Genomic DNA, 20,878 nt, shown 5'->3' with positions numbered 1-20,878 from the left:
TTAATATATAGTCTTATAATGTAACTATAGAACATTGGTCAAAATTTGCAGAGCCCAAAGCCAAATCAGAAATTAGTCTCTTTAGCTCAGATATGACTACATATTCTTTACCTTGATTCTTTCTAATAAAAAATGAAATGTAATTTAAAAATAACAAAAACCCAGGTAGTCGAAGGACCTAACTCAAGCTTGTCCCCTTCCAGAACATTATGTTACAGTGCACTACATAGAGTTTGGCTCTCCTTAGAGTCAAGCAGAAGTGGATTCTATTAACCAGGTCTGTGACTTTGGAAAACTTCTGTTTCTCATCTATGCAACAAGGACCTCCTGCTTGCCTCGCAGGACACTCATGAAACCACCTCAGGGGCTCTGAGGGTACTTGCATGTCAGAGGGTGGCTTTGTGGACAAGAAAGTAGGACAGAACCTGAATGACCTTTGGAATGTAAAGAAAGGCAGGAGCACAGACCAAAGAGGAAAAAAAATGGCGGTAGAGGCAAATGTGGAACGCAGATATATTTAGGAAGACACGCGGCCACAGAAATAAAGGAATAAAATGAAAGGAGAGGAGCAGAGATAACAGAGTAATAGTAAAAAAAAGTCATTAAACCATCCTTGTGCACGTATTATCAGAACAGACCTCAAGAGGTGTGGAGGGAGTTTGTGAGCCCTCAGAAGCACTCATCTTGCCCATGGGACAGTCTCCTTCATGGGACAAAGCTATTTGGCCAACTCATTGCTCCCTGCCAATCAATTTGATTCTAACGTTTACTGAGTGCCAATTATGTGCTAGGTGTTGTGCTTAGTGATGGGGCATTCATTCATTTAACAAATACTTATGCAGTGCTTTCTATGTGCTGGGTATTGCTCTAGCTACTAGGGATACAGAAATAACTCAACACTACAAGTCATATTTCTGCTCCTAATCTGGACTAGATTTGATCTCAAAATGCAGTAGTTTAAATTTGAGGAAAATGAGCTTTCTCAATGTATGTAAAATGGCTTAACTTTTCTGAAACAGAGGGTGGTGCAAGTTATGATACAGTTGTTACCTGATGGTATGAAGACAATATTGATGCCAAATATAGTATGAGTCAGCCAGGTGTACAGTCCATAAAAGCCAGCCATTTTGAGGGAAGCATCAAACACCCCTCTAGAATGCCCAAGGATAAAAAGCGAAGGTAAATACACATGGCATACTGCGATTCAGAAAAATCACTATTTCTAGGCTTCTGGCTACTTCGTTACAAATCAAATAACAGCTTCAATTTTACCAATGCCTGGGAATGCTGCTTTTATTTTGTTTATTACAGAAATATAAAGACCACATTTTAAAATGCAGAAATATGTTTTCTAAACTATACATTTCTTTCTAATGAGAAGATAAATAAATCACTTTTAAATACCCTAGTCGCTGAAATAATTCATCAACTTTTCACTTCTAAAGCAGTTCTTTTACTGCCAAAATAGATGAAAAAAAAATTAAGTGTGAATATCGTATTTCTGAGAATATCGTTAGACTCTGAGACCTTCAGGCTGGAGCCAGCCCTCCCCTCTGGGAAGAGCAAGTAAGGGACAGCATAACTCTATTAACTCTAAAGTAAAATCAGAGATGAAAATAAAAGAGGGGTAAAAAGAGACACACATTCAGTGGTTAATAGGACTGAAGTCCATAAAAATCTGCAATCTCAGCCACTTCATTTATGCCTTTCATTAGAAAATTATTAAGGTAATAGTGTGTAGGGAGGAGAAATAAGGAACTGCTCAGAGAGAGCACAAAGGCAGCAAGTCTTCAGTCACTACAAGGTTATCGCACAGTTACAAAACCAGGATTCTGACTCTGGAGGGCACCGGGGAGGTGCGCTCGTATACTCACGACGAAAGGAAAAGCTATCTGCACTGGGAAAAACGAGGCCATGGCAGCAACGGTGACACTGAACATGCAAAAGGAAACATCAAGTTTTTCCAAAGCATCCCCAGAGGTTTGCTGTAAGAGTATGGTCAAGCTCTGAACCCTAGTGAGAGTCGGTCATTTAGTAGGGTTTGGACACAGGGATTTGGTGGCAAAGGGGCTCCCCAAATTGTGAAACCCTCTTCATCACTCATACCAGCAGCTTTTGCTCAAGAATGTCTTAAATGTTCCATGTGGCCTCTGACAGTAAGGACACAGGTTAAAGTGGTTATGAAAATGACCTACAAGGAAGGGAGACGACCCCCAGGAAATGGAAAAGATCTGAACAGTAACGGAGTAGAGGAGACAGCGGAAAGGGCAATGGCAGAGCAGGAAGAACAGCAGCGCCCCACAGCCGTGGAGCACGCAGAATGGGAGAGGACATCGAACGAAAGGCAATACATTTAGTTTGGTCAACAGCTGGAAAAAAGGATGATGACAGTACCCTAAAGTAGCTGGAAATAAGAGACAAGGCTTAACAGAGGACAGAAGATTTCAGATGGACCAGAATGGATTAATCACAGGAAAGGATAAGATATCCCAGGCGAAAAGCTTGGAAATGGGGCAATGGGCTGTGTTCTCATAAAGGACCTACAGACAAAGATACACCAGCCAAAGAGGTAACAAAATCATTTCTGGAGGCGGAAGAAAATCACTAGACTGTAGTCTTTCCAGAGACCAAGGGAGAAAGAGGCTTTTGAGAAGGAGGAAATAATAATTAGATCAAATATCAGAGAGAGAGATTAATGAGAATAAATCTGACGAAAAAAGTACAGAATAAAGTCAATGAGAAAAAATGTAGATGTAGTACTTTCTTCAACCTTACATTACTTTTTTTAAGCTTACGTTATTTTAACAATTTGAAGCGGAAAATAAGTTGACATCAAAGGTGCAACAGAATATCACAACAGAATCACCTGTCTGGGTGGGAAGTAAGCAACACTGAATCCAAAAAGACAACTTCAGGAAACAGCACAGTCTTCTTTCTTCTGTCTTTGGGAATATTGATTGTTCATCATATCCTCACTAGGGCAACATTCAAGTAATTTTATGGACCCTCAACTCATTATATATTGTTTGCAGTTACCAAACATATTCATATACCCCAATGAGGGAGGAAAACACAATATATTCCCCTGTATCTTATTACTTATGATCTGATAAAACAGCAGGGAAAATCCTCTAACAATTTATTAGGAGAATTTTTTAATTCCCTGAAATTCCTACCCATTTTTCTTCTTTTTTTCTGTATCAGCTTTACTGATCTATAATTTAGACACAATAAAACTCACCAACTTTACACATATAATTCAGTAAATTTTGACGAATGTATACAGTTTCATAACCACCACTAAAATCAAGATATAGAACATTTCCATCAACCCAAAAAGTGTTCCTCATGCCCTTTTATAGCCAATCCCTCTTAAACCTGAATCTCTGTAAGCCACTGTATACACTTTCTTCAGCTTTGCCTTTTTTATAGGAGAATCAGGAAAGAAGCCAAGGACAGAAGTAGAGGTGAGAGAGAAAAAGAGGTATGAAGATACTAAGTGAACTCGCCTTGAAGGCAGAGGAAGAGGCCTCAAGCCAAGGAATGCAAGTAGCCTCTAGAAGGCAAGAAAACAGATTATCATGTGTTTCTAGATCTATGTACTACACCCTTTGGTATACTAACTCTAAATCTAAGCACCCAGTTCACTAAAGGCCAAGACATGGGATGAAAATTTATTTCTGGTACGCAGATTTATATATTATTAATATATTCTCATGCAGGTCAACTGGGTACTTAATGGTCCTCACAGCCAAGAGGCCACCCAACAGGAGGCTGGCCAGTCGCATTATAGCCTGAATCTGGCCCTGGCCAGGACCTTGACTGGATAATGGCTATCCTGTCCAAAGGGGAACTGGCACTCACTATACACTTCTTCAAACTGTGGTCCTACTCATCCTATTAGAGTGAAGTGTTCAGGAAAACAGAAGTAGATCACAGGGGTGAGGAGCAGAGGCACAGAGGAGCAATGAGACAAGCCCCGTAGGACGCTCACAGTGCGTACACCCATGCCTGTTGGCACAACTTTAGGTAGAATTCCTGTGATCTACTCTGCCTTCAGTGAGCTGGGTGCCTGGACTGGGAGGCAGTACACCAGAGCGACCCAGTGTACAGATCCAACAATTTTGAGTGGGTTATTCCTGCCTTTTCCTTTGAAATAGCTCAGGCCCTCATTTGAAGGCTTTTTAAAAAAAGATTTTATTTACTTATTTTTAGAGAGAGCAGAAGTGAGGGAGAAAGAGAGGAAGAGAAACATCAGTGTGTGGTTGTCCCTCACATATCCCCCTCCTGGGGACCTGGCCCGCAACCCAGGCATGTGCCTTGACTGGGAATCAAACCAGTCACCCTTTGGTTCACAGGCTGGTGCTCAATCCACTGAGCCACACCAGCCAGGTTTTTTTGTTTTGTTTTGTTTTGTTTTGAACTGAACTACATTCCCAGTTTAACCAATGTACTTGATTTCTGACCAGAGGTCACTTTTCTGGATGAATGAGGGGACCTAACAGGAAATCGGTGAAATTACATACTCATCGTGTAACAAAGAGCTTGACACAAATGTTAGGGTAGAGGGTGCACTGAAAAAAGGGATGAGACTGGCGGCCAAGGGCTCAGTGCTTAGGAGGCCACTGAGAGACAGAGCAGAGGGAACCAAAGAAGTGACAGTGAGGGAGAAGACAGGAAAAGAACGAAGTAAATGAAAGAGAAATGTTAAGGAAGGAGAACTAGTAAGGCATGAATACAGTGGAAAGAACAGGGCAATGGGAGTCACGGGACCGGAAACGGTCCTGGCTTGTCACCAACTGCTTTGGAATTCCAGTTCTGTCACTTCATAGTGGCATGACCCTGAAAACTATATAAATTCTGAGCCTCACTTTCCTTGACTGTAAAATAGAGAGAACAGTAGTCATTTCATAGTGTTATCATAAAGATTAATAATGCAGTTAAAGCGCTAAACTTAGTCTCTGGTACACAGTAAGCACTCACTTAAGTTGGGGCCATTACAGAATGGTGTCATTATTTCCAGTTAGCATTATAATGAGGCTAAAAATAATGCCCATAGTTTCTCTTTTCTCCTTGTAGGTTCTGGAAGTATATTTATTTTTGCTTTGTGCAAAAGAGGTACAGGGTATGACAATGCTGAAAATCAAGTAGCATACCACAAAGTTTTGGATTAATTATTTTAAATTGTAAGGTACTGATCAGCCTACATGAGCAATAACCCAAAATACTGAGGATGCAATCAAGCACTCAGGAACCTAAAACTCAAAGTTTGCTAGAATAATTTACTTTCATAATGAAAACTTTATCTGGCATATAACTAATGACATGAACAATACAGTCTGAATGGGTTACCAGGAATCATTAGTTTAACCAATGCAAGTACATTTTTACAATCATACCCATGAAAGATCATCCTCTCATTGATATCAACCCATTAATCAATACTTTTTGGATCCTCAGATTGAAGGAGTATTTTCTCATCTTGCCAACAAGACAGGCATTATGATGCCCTTCATCAAATCCCTTACAAAAATCACAACAGCTATGACTTGTGGCATTTTCCAAGAGTGGTTACGTATGATTTGTGCTAGGTGAGCCATTGCCCTTCCCTTCATAAATGCTCACAACCATGTATCAAGCCTCTACTCCAGAAATTTACAGAAAACCTAGTCAAGTTCACCAGTCTAATGTGTATGAAACACAGTGTTTCTCCACTTTCTACCTCAATCCCCTGTTTTGAATAGCGCTTGTGCTCAGTCTTCTGGGACTGGCCCTTTCAGTGTCTCTCAAAGATTATTGAGTTGTTTTCTAATTACATCTCCAGGCTTTTGAAGAGAATTAAATTCAGAAGACTCTGGAGGCTCTTTTCCTCCTCTCTTTTGGGAGCTCAGCTGTGCTGACTCGGCAGGCCTGACTTAGCTCAATGGAAGAAGAGACTGCTACCAGCCACTGAGCTGGAGGCTCCCGGAATCTACAAAGTCACACCCTCACTCAGAGACCTTCCACTGTTAGAAGTCCTATAGATGTTGCCAGACCCCACGTCATATGTAGACTGTTCTGGGGCAGGGTGCCCCCTACTGGAAGGTAAGCCATAGTGCACCCAATCCAGTTAGTCCCCAACAACGCATATACCTGTGAAGAAGAGTTCCAGGTCCAAGCTCTTTGCCTGCTTTTGCGCTTTTCCCTAATAAATGCTATTGTATATTTATACTGTATTGCAGCACGGATGTGTGTGCCCATGCCTCATGTACAAAACTATGTCTCTAACTCCTCTGCACGGGGGGGGCTTGAACTAATTTAAAATCATTAGTTAGAATTTTAATTCTTCTTCATCTGTATAGCCTCTATCTTCATTCTTCATAAACTCTAAGCTGAAATTGTGACTCTTTCACAAGTTTCCTAATCACCCTCTCTTGTTTCTGACCAAAATACTGTTCTTGTTACTTTTCTAAACTGAATGAGAGAAAACCAGCCAGGCAACTTAGGATTTTATCAGATAATCTGCTTTCAATGGAATGAGATTTGAAGCAAAAAAAGGGAGTAGGGAAAGCAATAAACCATAGTAACGCTCCAGGCCCTCACAATACACAGGGCCCTTGACCACAAACAAGTAGGAAGCTCGCGTCTAAGGAAGAGAAGAAATGAAGAAAAGGAGAGTAATGTGTCCACAATAAATTTATGCCTACTCCTAACATTTCCTTGCACTGCTTCTGACCTCTTTTCTTTCTAAAGGCCAAATAGGAAGACTATCAGACTATCATTCCCCCAAGAAACAACAGATACTCTTTACCCATCAGTACTTGGCACTCCCTGCAATACACTGCATCTTATGTGGGTGAGCTAGTGGAGGCAGGCCGACCAGCCTCCAAGGACAGAGCCTGTAGTAGCCTTCCCTTATCCGCAGGGCGCACGGCACAAGCCCCCCAGTGGATGCCTGAAACCAAGGACAGTACCGAACTCTACATACACTATGGCTTTTTCCCTATACATACGTACCCTTTCACTTAAAGGAAGCACTCGACAGCTTCTCTTTGGCATTACCAAATTGCCAGCATCACTACTCTCCTGCTTCGAGGCCATTATTTTAAGTAAAATAAGGGTGACCTGAACACAAGCACTGCCATATCCCAAGGGCCGATCTGATAACCAATAAGGGTACTAAGTGACTAACGCAGGAGCAAGCACAGCATGGAGATGCTGACAAAAGGATGATTCACAACCCAGGTGGGACGACGCCAGACAGCGTAAGATCACACTCCACAGACGACACACAATGTAAAACCTATGAATTGTTTATTTCTAGAATTTTCCATGTCATATTTTCAGACCACAGTTGACCATAGGTCACTGATACCATGGAAAGCGGAACTGGAAGGCTACTGTATAAAATCAGCAGCTGGGTAAAGTATCCCCCTCCCAGCTCCTCTGATTACTACCTACCCTCTTGAGAAGTTACAGCTCCTTCCCCTTCCTGGTCCGTCTGCCCCAGAATCCCAGGTCTGCAGCAAAATGTACAGAAACCTGGTGAACACCGGAGTTCCCAATCCAGAGGGGAACAGTCACGCTGTGTGCGCGCGTGCAGATCTTCAGCACTGCTGACAGGCATGGGGAGCAAGCACTAACATGGAAACCTCCCCTTCCCACTGGAGGCAGGTGACACACAGAGGCATACAACCATGGCATCACAGGAGATCACCCAGAGACCTTGGCAACAAGAATACTAACTCAGTAGCTTTATCTCATTAATACATGGTTTTGTGTCTTCGACAATGCCTAGTCATTATGGATGCGCACTCGAATGCTGAGCAAAAAATTAACAAGGGTTTGTTTCAATTATATAAACAAGTAGTGAACACCTGTATCTCAACACTAGTTCTAGTATGACCCTATTAAAATAAATTTAGCAATATTTAAAGTAACGCAATGAGAAACTAAATCCAAGACAAAGTTTTTAAAGTCATTTCCTTGGAAACTTAAGTAAAAGATTAGGTTTATTAGACTAATCAAGTAGGGTAAATAGGCATTATATTTACTGATTATTTAATTATTATTAAATAATTAAATTGTAATTTATTTATAATTATAAACTATCATTAAATAATTAAAGTAATAATTATTATTACTTACATTATTTAAGAACTTTAATTTCTTAACTATGCATGAGATTCTGTCTCTCAATTCCAATGTTAAGAGTGATCTCTCTTCAATAAATGAAAATACATTTTCTAAGAGCTTTAAACTCATCCTTACACATTTTAAACTTACGTTTACACCTTAAATCCATGAGACTCTTGCCAATGAACATTTAATTTGCTCCAAGTAAAAAACGGAAATAGTGATTTACTAAATTACCAACATTGATTTTTTTAAAACCCAAACACTTTTAATCCAACAAAACTGAGGGATAAAAGGGAGAAGCATGTTCACTTTTCAAATGAAAATCTCACAATACGTACTTCTCGCATCAAATTCATCAGTAGGACTCCCACCCACTGGCACTGAAAAGCTGTGATCCCACAAGCAAGAGCCATACCCGTGTGCATGCACTCATGTGAAAATATCACACACACTAAATTGCACTGAGGCCGTGAAACATGCAACTTAGTAATGTGCAATATCTCCACCAGAGCAAGCAGAATGGGAGCATCAGGGAAGAAGGGTGCGGTGCAAACATTCAGGACACAACATGCTCTGAGGGGAGGAAAATGGTTTGGGGATGAAGGATGCATGCCACTGACTCAAAAGTTCATGAAATGACAACCCGACTGCAGACGTATTTATTTTAGAATACTTATTCCGACTTGCAAAAACAATTAAGTTTCAAAAATTCAATGAGACAGTGATTAAAATATAGCCATGTATTTCAAAAGGCGAAGTTTGAAGAACAAAGACATTTTCACTGTCTGGTCATGCAGAGAACTCCCAATTTTAATTCCACTTTTAAATTTATTAATGGACCATATAAAATGAGTTTAATGACTGGTTTAACTGCAACATCAATAATGACTAAAGATTGATGCTTATTGATATTATTAGTAATTTGCAAACCAAACTACATACCCAGAACACTATAATATTTTCATAATCATTTGTATAATATTTTTTCCTCTTACAATGTTCCTCCTCCATGAAGAAATATATTCCATCTTGAACACAATCCTTCAGAATGAAAAGTCTGACAAGAGCTCTTAGGAACTAGAACCCACTGCTCTCACACATGTGAGAAGGTTCTTCAGAGGCATCTATATTAAACCCTATACACTTTTAGTTAAGTCTTGAATTTGACCCAGTAAAGACAAAAATAGACCAAAAGTACTCAGACTGCTTAAAATCATCCTCAATTACAAGCTTTAATTTATATGACTTGATATAGCTGTGGTTAGAAAAGTGGCCCAGGCTATATAACAAGTTCTCTAGTCCGTACCATTATTTTCAGACTCATAAAAACCTATCAGTTTTGAGAACCATTAGGATTTTAGTTCTGGTCCTAAGGATTTTTAAAAATTTTTCCCTGCATTAAAAGTAAGATGATAAAATAAATGTGTTTTGTACAAGCACACTCTGGAACCAAGACAAGAACCTGTTAAGAGTGCATGATTAGTGTGTGCAAAAGACACTCATTTCCTAGTATCTCTGTAGGTGACCACACTCTCCTAATCTCAAATTCCCTCCTGAGCCAAAGACCTGAATTTTTGTCTGTCAGCATCATGTGTCCACTGACTTGTCTTAACAGAACCACAAATTTAACTCATGATCTTCTCCCCCAACCAGCTGGCTCTCGCTGGAAGGCGTCGTGGTGTACCAGAAGGGTAATGGGCTTCCAATCAGCTGCACCGAGGTGACGACCACAGCTCTGCTCACCCGTTCCAAGCAACCATGACATTAAAGAATTAGGTTTAAAACAAAAGGTAACTTGGTTTTCATACCAAACATGCCATAGAAAAAGAGGTGATTGAATGACCAACATTCAAAGAGTGGTCAGCAACTGGTTCACTCTAAGAGCACAGAACAAGAGAAAATTCAAAAACTGAGATGAAGGTAGAAAACCTTTTGTGAGAGTAAAAGTCAGTGCCAATAGAGAATACTTTAGGAAAATAAAGTATAATCTTTTTTGAAGTTCTTTATGGATAAGGTAGGCAGTTTTCTGTAAAGCTTGGCTTAAGTCACACTGACTAGAGGATTCTGCCAGGCTGTGAGATGGTTGATTCAACAGCTTTATTTTATGGGAAGATAGGTTAATTTCCTTTGTGGTAATTTTTTTTGAGTCAGATAGACTTCACTTGGATAAATTAAAGTTACTCTATTGCTGGAGTTTTCATCATTCATTTACTCAGTCAAGATGATAATTAAGTCATATAGGCTTAAAAGACATGTTAAAACCAGTAAGTTCTTTGTGAAGAATAGCTTCACCCTGAAAGCTCACAAACTTGGAATATTTACATGGATGGCCCCACATGGATACCCAAGGGCACCAGAGTGGATAAGAACTTTTTTTAAAATTCAAAATTAAAAAAACCAATAGAGATACCTAAAAACTTTGCATGGCCAGTCTAATCGAGGAAGCAAGATACTGGTAAGACTTTACCCAGGCTTTCCTATTAGGAAAACATGAGAAAAACTACCAAAGTTTCCAGAGAGAAGAGATTTCAGCTGCATTCACCCTCTTTGAATGTAAGAGGGCTTTCCAAAGATCAAAGGGGTATCCTCACCAGCTGTTCCATGAGTACAGTGAAAAAATAAGCCAAGCTCAATCAGACAGGATTATCACATCAAACTAAGATTTCTGCAGAAGACTGGTTCCAAACAATAGTAATTTTTACAAATACGTGGAAAAAGAAATGCCAGCCAAAGATTCCCTATTCAAGAGAGATTTGCAATCAACTGGCTAACAATTAATTAGAAAAAGGAGCTCTAACGGATAAGATGAGAATTTACCATGAGTAGCAGCTATTCATAAAAAGTAAAAATGTACTGAAGTGCTCATGGTAAATTCAGAGTGATGAGACAAGGGTGGGCCTTCAATAGGCCTCTCCCTCCTGGAAATGAGGAGGAGGAAAAAGAACAGGGGGGCAGGAGCCTGTGACATGGAAAGGCCAGAGGAAGAATAAACGTTGAAGAATCATCTCATTCAGAAACCAAGCCTGCAATACCTGGTCCCAGAAGACAGGATGGAAATTTCTGGCCAGAATCTGCAACACACACAGAGCCTATGAGATACCTAAGAGATACCTAAAAACTTTGCATGGCCAGTACCGCACCGAGCCCTGCAGAGGGAGAGAGGAAAAAAGAGGGAGGCCACCTGAGCAGAGCTGGAACTCCTGAGGACAAAAGGAGGGTTCGGAGAGAAGGTGAGGGGTGTGTGTGTGAGAAGGGGGCTTCCTGAGCACCTGACATAATGATTAGCAGCTGGAGCAAGAGCCTGTGGAAGAAAACAGATGGGGACAGGCCATGAAATCTTTGTAAACCACAGGCTTGGGAATAGGATTCGAAGCTGTTTTGAAATTTTTTCTTACCAACATTTGTACTGCTCACATTATTCGCTCAAAAGGAGATAAAAAATTTTGAAGATGCCAGTTCCCTTGCTAGTTTAACACTGAAAGTTACTAGGAAGGCTCAAGACAGAAAACAGGCTTCTCATGGAGAAGTTTCTGAAGGAAGAACAGCATAAATCGTGTCCCTACCTGATAGCTTCTTCCACAGACTGGCCAATAATATTAGAGGAAGGACCTGGCTGAGAGAGTGGTGTCAGGCTTATCACCCACTTCACTGGCTTGTAGTACTCATCACTGGAACTTAACAGATAAAATAGTGTGGTCAGGAAAATTATCTGCAAAACAAAGGACAGCATCTCCTAAAAAATCACATTTGGAAATGACAGGAAGGAAACACAAATGGAACCAAGACACTGCTTTCCTGTGGAAGGAAATGTGATGTGCCCACATCTCTGCATACCTACCAGAGACAGCACGAAATTGAGGAGGGCCGTCCCACTGTAGAAGAGGATGGTCAGGAGCGTAGTGACAGTGGTGAAAAGCAGGCTCACGTTCCGGCTCATAACAATCCACAGAGACTCTAAGATCTAAGAGGGGAAAAGCTGAATATCAGAACTAATCCTCAGGAAATAAGTTTCTACAGGTATCTAGTGTGGGGTTGTTTTTTTTTCAGTTTTTTAAAAATGTACTGATTTGACAGAGAGAAAGGAGGGTGGGGAGAGAGAGAGAGAGAGAAATCAACTTGTTGTTCCACTTAGTGATGCATTCGTTGGTATTTTGTTGGTTGAGTTTTGTATGTGCCTTGACTGGGGAGCAAACCTGCAACCTTGGCATATTGGGATGACGTTCTCGCCAACTAAGCTACACAGCTAGGGCTCTAGTGTGCTTTTAATATGGTGGCATAAACGGAAAAGACAAGAACTGAGTATTATTTTAAATGAAAAAATCATCTGAGATTATTTGAATATTGATTAGTAAAGAAAGGGATTAAATTATGGTGAAGCTACTCCAAATATTAGGCAGCCATTAAAACCATTTCTATTATAGCATAGGAAAGTATTTTATGATATAATGCTAAGTTTAAAAGACAGGATAGGAAAACTTTATATAGAGCATGGTTATGACTATGTAAAAATGATACCACAGAAAAAATGCCTATAGGAGAGTTATGTCAAAATGCAACCTGTGGTTATACCTAGCTTGTAGGCTCAGAAGTGTGCTCATGAAAATCTAGCATTTGCCTTATTAGCTTCTTCCCACCTTGCCACCTTCAACTTAGCTTCATCTACAACTACCAAAGCATCTTGACTAAAATCACAATAAAAAAATGAACAAGTAGGATCAAGGGCAGAGCTCTGCAGCTGAAGGTCATTCCTCACATAGACAATGACCCTTATATTAAGACCTCCTGAGTTCAACTGATCTATTATCTTCAAATTTACTACAACCAGGTATTAAAATAAAGGTTACTAATATTATGTTAGATATTACTAAAGGAAGATGTACAATATTTATAGCAACCTACATGTTTCCATTTCTTATTTTTTCATGAATTTCCTTATGATAATGTCTGTTCTATTCTGCCCAAGTAATAAAAAACAATGTTGGAAGCAAAATGATCAGAAAAGCACTTTCCCTTAGTTTTCAAAATACTCCCATAAACATCACAACACTGTAAGAGAAGAAATGCAGATGATATCTTTATTTTATAGTTACGCAAACTGAAGCTCAGTCTTAAAAACTTGCCCAAGGGCAGGGAGCTAATATGTGGAACTAGAGCCAGAACCAGAACTCCTAACGTCTAATTTTATTTTGGTGCCCTTTCCAAAACTGCAGTTCTGTGTTTTATCATATGTTCAAGTTACACCATCTGTGCTATGAAAGGCCTATCCATTCCTCTCCTACCTCAAATGTACCATTTATAAAGGCACATTTTGTTGTCTTCGGCATTTCTTGCAAACCTCAGCTCAGTCTTCATAAAAGAATTCTGGCAGACTGGTTTCATTTACAAAAACTTCTTACATAAAATCTTGAAAATGTTTCACAATGCCTACAAAAATATGCATGATTGACTGTTTGACCCTGTGGGGTAAAGGAATGAATGAATAATGGCACTGACTCCACCAAGCAAACCAACAATACCCTCACTTGTGATTTTGACAAGCATTCTTTTGGGAGCCTCAGTCATTTTGGAATTTTTATCAAAAAGAGTTTGAATAGTTTCTGGGTCACACTGATAGGAAATGCCCTGTGGTAATTCTTAAGAAATTAACTGATTTCATTAATTGGAGGCTGGTAATTGCCAAGATCAAGTAACCTTTCTGTGTATTCAACAGAATCAGGAAGGAAGGTTTAAATATATAAGACAAAGCTGTTGGGCATTACTAGTATATAATCTCATTAACATTGGTTAATGAATTCAATAAATAAATTAAAAATAAAATTTTTAAAAAATTGTCAGCTGTTTTCAGAGAACAAGACTGAAGTGGAGAAGTACAGAGTTGGGCATTGCTTTTTTTTTTTTTTTTATTTAAAATCTTAAAGCATTTTTGACTTTTCAGCTATGGTCATCTATTATTTTGATAAAAATTAAACTGAAAAAAACTAGCACCCGCAAACTCTGACTTTTGTTAACTTGATGAAAGCAGCCTTCTCTGCAGCAGTCCAGCTGGGGACATTCCAGCCAACCCATGCGGATGAGGATACCTGTCTCAGAACTAGCATCTCATGATTGCTCTTCTGCCACAAAGGAAGCGTCAGGGCAGCTGCACCTGAGGCCTACGGCTTTTGGACATCTTTCTAGTTCATTTAAAATTTTCAAAACTGCAAATGTTGCCCTAGCCAGGTGGCTGAGTTGGTTGGGGCGTCCTCCTGTACACCAAAGGGTTGGAGGTTCGATTCCCAGCCAGGGCACATAACTAGGTTGCAGGTTCAATCCCCAGTCAGGGCACATACACAGGAGGCAACTGATTGAGGTTTCTCACACTGATGTTTCTGTTTCTCTTTTCTCTACCTCTCTCTCCACTCTTTCCTCTCTCTCTCTCTCTCTCAAATCAATAAAAACATATCCTCAAGTGAGGACTGAAATAAATAAATAAAACTGCAAATGTGGCATTGAAAACAGGGTATGGTAACTAAAGACCTTTAAATGTGTACACAAAACTTGAAATTAGAGTTTCTGTTTTTACTTCTAAGTCCAGTTTAACTATAAATACTATTTCTTACAGAAAGAAATGTCTCAATGTTCTCGTGGACGAAGGAAGCAACATCCTGCCAGTCCAGAATGTCTCCCAGCCAGCTATTCTGACGACTTATGTGCATCTTGTGTCCTTTGTGTCTTCCAGAATGCGTTACGTTCTATGGAATAAAACAGTTCACACATGAAATCGCCATCTTAACCTAAAGAACAGAAAGTATAAATAACCTATTTTGTTTTAGGTCTACTTGAGCACTTTAGTAAATACACAAAAGTGAAAAACTTTGCTTTCTTTAAGAAATCAATTAAGGACTCCACCTAAAGACCTAAAAGATAATATTTTTCCGTTTACATACTAGTTACTGTATCTCAGCCTAGCTTAAGTGCTTCCCTCCTAAGTACATTTTGAATACACTTTATTCCTGTGTATTCAACTGTACACATCTACAGCATTTATTTTCACTTCTTCCCCTCCTTTTTAGCCCCTCTACCTTTTTCTTAGTCTCTCATTTTTGCTTTTTTCCTTCTTTCCTCATCTCCCTTATTAGTCTCTCACAAAAGATAAAGAGAGCAAGGGGGAGAGAGAGAAGAATATAAAGAAGTTCACCTAAAACTAATATAATGTTATCTATCAATTCTATCTCAATAAAACAGGGGGAAAAGAATATAAAAAAGAAACAAGGGGGATCTACCTTGTCTATCTGGAAGAGAATTACATTGGCAGGAATGCAGGAATAACTAGATTTGAAAGAGACATGAATAAATGATTTTACCTGTTCACTTTTGTTTTTTTAATAGAGCCACTAGGAAAATCACCATCCCTTGGCTTGCATTACATTTCCCCTGCACAGAGCTACTCCAGATGAGGGGCTGCTGACAATGACCAGAAGACAGAAGACTGATACACCAGAGGGACCGGTGGGTTCCCCCATGGAGATTAACCATCGACTCACTCTGACTTTTAGTGACCTAAGGTTGAAGACCTTGCAGCTTAGAAATTTCAACAAATGAAACCCCAGTATTAATACAATCCTATTTAGTCATTGGGCCTAGAATATAAAAGCTTTGTTAGTTTACAATTGAAATTCTTAGCTAAAATAACTTACCTTTACAAACCACGAATGATACAATCTGTCCCAGAGTTCTAGTACTTGCTTTTCGATCACAGCAGTATTGTTCACCTTATCACCGAGAATTTTATGAAGCTGGAAGAAATACACATAGATATAATCTGGTTTAATATTTGAGGCAATAATAAAGTAAAATGAATACACTCTGGGTCTTTGCATTTGTTCCAAATCAAACTGAAATGTTCCAGACTATTTAATTGCCTCTAGCCACGTTATGTTCTTTTCATAAACTTTGCTGCTCAGTATTCCCAGTAAATTTCCCCTCTCTCATCTTTTACTTTTTCTTTCCTCTATCATTAGGTCTCTAGGAGAGCTACTTTCAGGCTGTAAAAAAAAAACGGTACAAATAAAGCCATGATTATGGACTTCTCTTATTATACCTGCCCAGAAAAAAATCTTTCCATAAGACCCCAGTGCCCACCGATTATACAGAAGTCTTGTGTTACACTTATCACTATTATTAAAAATGGCCACAAAACTTTAAGTGACATTTTAGAACCTTAGCTCTAAATGCAAATATTCTCCTTAGTTTGCTGAGAGATGTCAGTTCTCAGAGTTATGACTGATCAGCCTAGCTTCAAGATGTATGGGAATCAAGTACACTTGAGACAACTTAAAGAAAGGTTATTCATTATAATATCTTATTCCACATTGTATATGTTATTAAAACAATATGGTAACATTAAAGACACTTTTTAAAGGACAAACACTGATTTGTAGTTCCACTTTCCTTATAAAACTGGCAATTTCTTCATTTTCTGTACAACTTTCTGCCTGTTTATATAGACATAATTTAGATTTCTGTATTTTCTTTTACATCATAAGCATTTCATATTTTGCCGTCAAGACTAACCTTTACCTTTACTTTTAATGGTTTCATGAGTTCATTAAGTTTTGATATTTAATCATTACTGAATCACAGGATATATATATAGATGGTTCCCAATTTTTAATGTCACAAGTAACACTGCAATGAACATCCTAATACACAGTATTTTTCTTATTTCTAATAGCAAGATAAATATGCAAGAATAAAAGGAAATGAACCATTTTTAATGGTTCTTGCAATGCATTGTTAAGCAGTCTTCTATAACAACTGTATCAATTAATACTTTCCAACACTGTAAAAATAAACCAATTCTCCCAAAGCCTTATGGATAACTGATAAATTTTTAGATAACTGAATTGGTGTGAAATGATAATTAGTTATTTATACTTTTCTTCTTTAGTGATGAGAGTGGCCACTTTGCATCTTGGTTTTCAATGTGTACTTTCTCTTTGTGCGGCCTTTCACCCACTTGATGCTGGCCTTACAGATACTCAAGCCAGTTCTCAGACATGTTTGATGGAAATGTATCTACCCAATGTTATCCTCTATATGTATGTGATTTATTCATAAACTAAACACAAGTAGGTGAATATCAAAGCCATTTATCTTTCATTACATTTTACAATTTACAAATGGCTTCTACCTACATCATGTAATCTTTACAACAACTCTAAGTTAGACAGGAAATAGTTTTGTCACCACTTTTGTTCTTTTGAGAAAAGAGATTTAGAAAGGATCTATGATAGGCCCAGGGCTATGCAGCCAAATGATAGTCAGAATTACAGGTTCTCTGATGTTCTTTCAACAAGGCCTACATAACCTACGAACAAAGAACACCTAGTAGAGCAAATCAGCCCATATAATTACAAAACACAATTACCACTAAATTCCTTTAGTTTCTTTAAATTTTTATTTCATATATTATGACTGTCAGATACTCACAGACTCCCTGTTACCAATTCTTTCTGTCATTTTCCTATCATCTCCTGACATCTCCCTTTAACCAGAAGAGGCCCAAAACGGGTACTGACAGCCTCCTTTCCAGACTGCCTTCACGGGGGCCCTTACTGCAATAAAGACCATTTCAAACTCACATCTCCTTTTGCAGTCTCACTCTAGCACAACAGCGAACAACTAAAACACAACAGCTGGAACAGTAAAGGAAAGTTCAGCATAATTTTACAGCATGTTATAGAACACTCTTCTCTACACAGTGGTGCTATCAACATTAGAGCACATTACAGACCTAGAATGCTGTCCTGCAACGTTCCAACCCATATTTGCAAGCTGCAAGAAGAATGGGCCAGAGAGCAGCGTCTAATGAACGCATCACTGCCATCCAACGAATCACTAAAGCATACATACTGTTGGTGAGGCGTGACGTGCTCTTTACATACGAAAAACAATAAAGCATTAAGGGCAGTCACAATGCCATTTGAGAACGAACGGACTTAAGGTGAATAACCTCATCTCTACAAAACGGGGATGACAAGTCAGCACTCATCTCGTGTGAAGTCTCCGCAGCCTTTGCCAGAGCTGACCAAGTCTTTCCTGAAACCTTCTCTGGGCCTCTGGGACACACACAGCTGGGTTTTCCTCCTGCCTCACAGGCCACACCCCCTCAGTCTTCCTTGCCCTTGAGAACCTGAAGTGCTGCGGGACGATCCCTGATCCTCTTCTATCTGCACTCCCTCCTTTGGTCATTATTATAGGCTGAATTGTGCCCTGCCCCCAACATTCGTAGGCTGAAGTCCTAACTCCCAGCATCTCAGAATGTGACTATTTTGACAGGGTCTTTAATGCAGTAAATGAGGTAAAATAACGTCATTAGGGTGGGCCCTCATCCAGTCCTTATTAAAGGAAGAAAAAATTTACAACACAGACAGACTCAGACGGAAGATGATGTGAAGAAGACTCGGGACATCTATAAGCCAGGCCAAGAGGCCTCAGAAGAAACCAGTCCTGATGTCACCCTGATGGTGAACTTTTAGCCTCTACAATTATGAGGAAATAAAGTTCTGTTGTGATAGCCATCCAGTCCGTGGTACTTTGTTATGGCAGCCCTAGCAAACTAATACAGGCCATCTCATCCAATCCTATGAGTTCTATCTGATGACACTCAAACCTCCATCTACAGCCAGATATTTCTTCTGGGCTCCAGCTATGTATGTCCAACTGCCTTTTGTGATGTCTCTACTTAGCCACCTAGTAGGTATCTCGAATTCAGTATGCCTCCAGCAGAATTACTGGTCTATCTGTGGCACCCCACTACCACCTCCAAGTTCTTCCATCTCAGTAAGTGGCACAGCTACCCTCGGTCGGCAAACCAAAATCTTCCTTCCCTTTCACTCCATTCCAATCCATGAGTAATTCCTCATGGATTTTTGAGGTCATAACCACCTCAAAAATATCCCAAACGACCATTTATCTCAATCTCCACTGCCACACTCCTCGTCCAAGTCACCAACATCTCAGCTAGATTGCTGAAATAACAGGCTTTTAACTGGTCTCCCTGGCCTTCTCCATCCCTGCCCCCTTCTCTATAAAGCAGCCAACATGAGTTGTCAATATCCTAAATCACGTTTCCGTTTTAAGTCCATATAATGTTTACCTTTGTAACTAAAAGAAAATCCCAACTTTTTAATACGACCTATGTCTTGTCACACATCACATTCATTATTCCAGCTACACTGGCCTTCCTTTTCCCCTCAACCAAGCTTGTTCCCATCTCAGACACTTTGAATTTGCTATCCATCAGCCTGAAACATTATATTTCCAGACCTTCACAAACTGTCACCTTCTCATCACTTAAGTCTTAGTGAAACATCACCTGAGAGACACCCTCTGGCCATCCTCACTAACACATCACCCAAGTCATCCTCTACCACATTACCCTGTTTACCTTGATCACAGCACTTTTAGATCTGATTTTTTAATTTGTTTACATGTTTAAGCTTTGTTTCCTCTCCCTAGAGTGTAAGCGCCAGGAGAGTGGTAACTTTCTGGTTACTGCGTTTTTCCCTAGCACTGGACCAGTGCCTAGCAGGTTTGTGAACTAGCTGTCACTAGTGGAAGAAGGGACAGAACAACTACGTTACTTAATCTCTTGCAGCACCTTCAGGTACAATTATATTTTAGAATGGGCACACCGAGCAGAAAGGATAGCTCAGACAAGGATAGTGAGTAAAGAAAGTAAATCTGATGTTGAGAAAATAGCAACCTGCGAGTAGAAACCAAACAGTGCATAGGGAACATATGACACAAGGCTGACTAAGCCAGCTGGGGACAGAGAGACAGGAACCTTTTCTATTCAAACCTAAGCACCCCCTAAAAAACTCTTTTCCTTTTCTGAGAGTGGCGTTTCTTTCTAGCTTCAGCCCTTAGGACTCCATTCTAACATGATTCTTAACTATATAAGTTCTGAGCTTATTAGAAAGCTACCTCTGCAATTACAATGGGTCTTCTTTTTTAAACAACTTTATTGAGTTATAATTCACACACCTTACAATTTACTCAGTACAGTGTACAAGTCAATAGTTTTTTTAGTATATTCAGAGTTATGCAACCATTACCACAATCTGGGAACATTTTCATCACCCAAAAAGAAAACTCCATACTCATTAGCAATCACTCCCCCATTTCTCGCCAAACTCTTCTGCTTCCAGAAACCACTACTCCACTTTCTATAGATATGTCTCTTCTGTGCATTTCCTATAAATGGAATCACACATATGTTGTCTTTTATGACTGCTTCTTTTTCTCAGCATAATGTTTTCAAGGTCCATCCATGTTATAGATTGAATCAGTACTGTTATTCCTTTTTATGGACAAATTGTGTGGATATACCACATTTTATTTATCCATTCATCAGCTGATGGACATTCAATGGCTGCTTTTAGATATTATCCCTGTGTCTTCTAAGTCAGGATCACTTATACTTTTTTCACAATTTTTGTTAGCAATGCCCATCACTTTTTAACTACCTTAGCTTTTAGAATCTTGAGCAAAGGTTTCAAACTTATCTTTTCTCAAAGTAATTTTAAATTTACTTCTTGAAAATCTAAGTCACAATTCAGCTACTCAAATTCCTTTTCTTTACCCTTTTCCCATATAATTAAGAATTCCAGAATGAAGATCTCCCCCAAACTGGTAAATTAAGAACTAAACACTTTCAACCTATTAACTCAGCCAAAATATTTCTGGAAGACTCAAAGCCTTCTGCAATGGCCAG

At 39.3% G+C, this 20,878-nt stretch overlaps 1 protein-coding gene across 2 annotated transcripts in view; it reads right to left on the bottom strand.

Moving 5' to 3' along the window:
• TMEM245 (transmembrane protein 245) overlaps positions 1–20,878 on the bottom strand; it is a 77,913-nt gene that overhangs the window by 18,046 nt on the left and 38,989 nt on the right. For both annotated transcript variants that reach the window (XM_054584557.1, XM_054584558.1), the window contains 5 exons: positions 15,795–15,893; positions 14,718–14,849; positions 11,957–12,079; positions 11,682–11,827; positions 1,051–1,151 (listed from right to left, as the gene is read on the bottom strand). In XM_054584557.1, the coding sequence (XP_054440532.1) occupies positions 1,051–1,151; positions 11,682–11,827; positions 11,957–12,079; positions 14,718–14,849; positions 15,795–15,893 (601 nt within the window). The remainder of the gene's footprint in view (positions 1–1,050; positions 1,152–11,681; positions 11,828–11,956; positions 12,080–14,717; positions 14,850–15,794; positions 15,894–20,878) is intronic.

The sequence above is a fragment of the Pteronotus mesoamericanus genome, unplaced genomic scaffold (genome assembly GCF_021234165.1).
Source record: "Pteronotus mesoamericanus isolate MK-2021 breed Mesoamerican mustached bat unplaced genomic scaffold, CSHL_Meso_final contig_78, whole genome shotgun sequence".
Lineage (NCBI taxonomy): Eukaryota > Metazoa > Chordata > Mammalia > Chiroptera > Mormoopidae > Pteronotus > Pteronotus mesoamericanus.
This window is presented reverse-complemented; position numbering and strand designations above follow the sequence as displayed.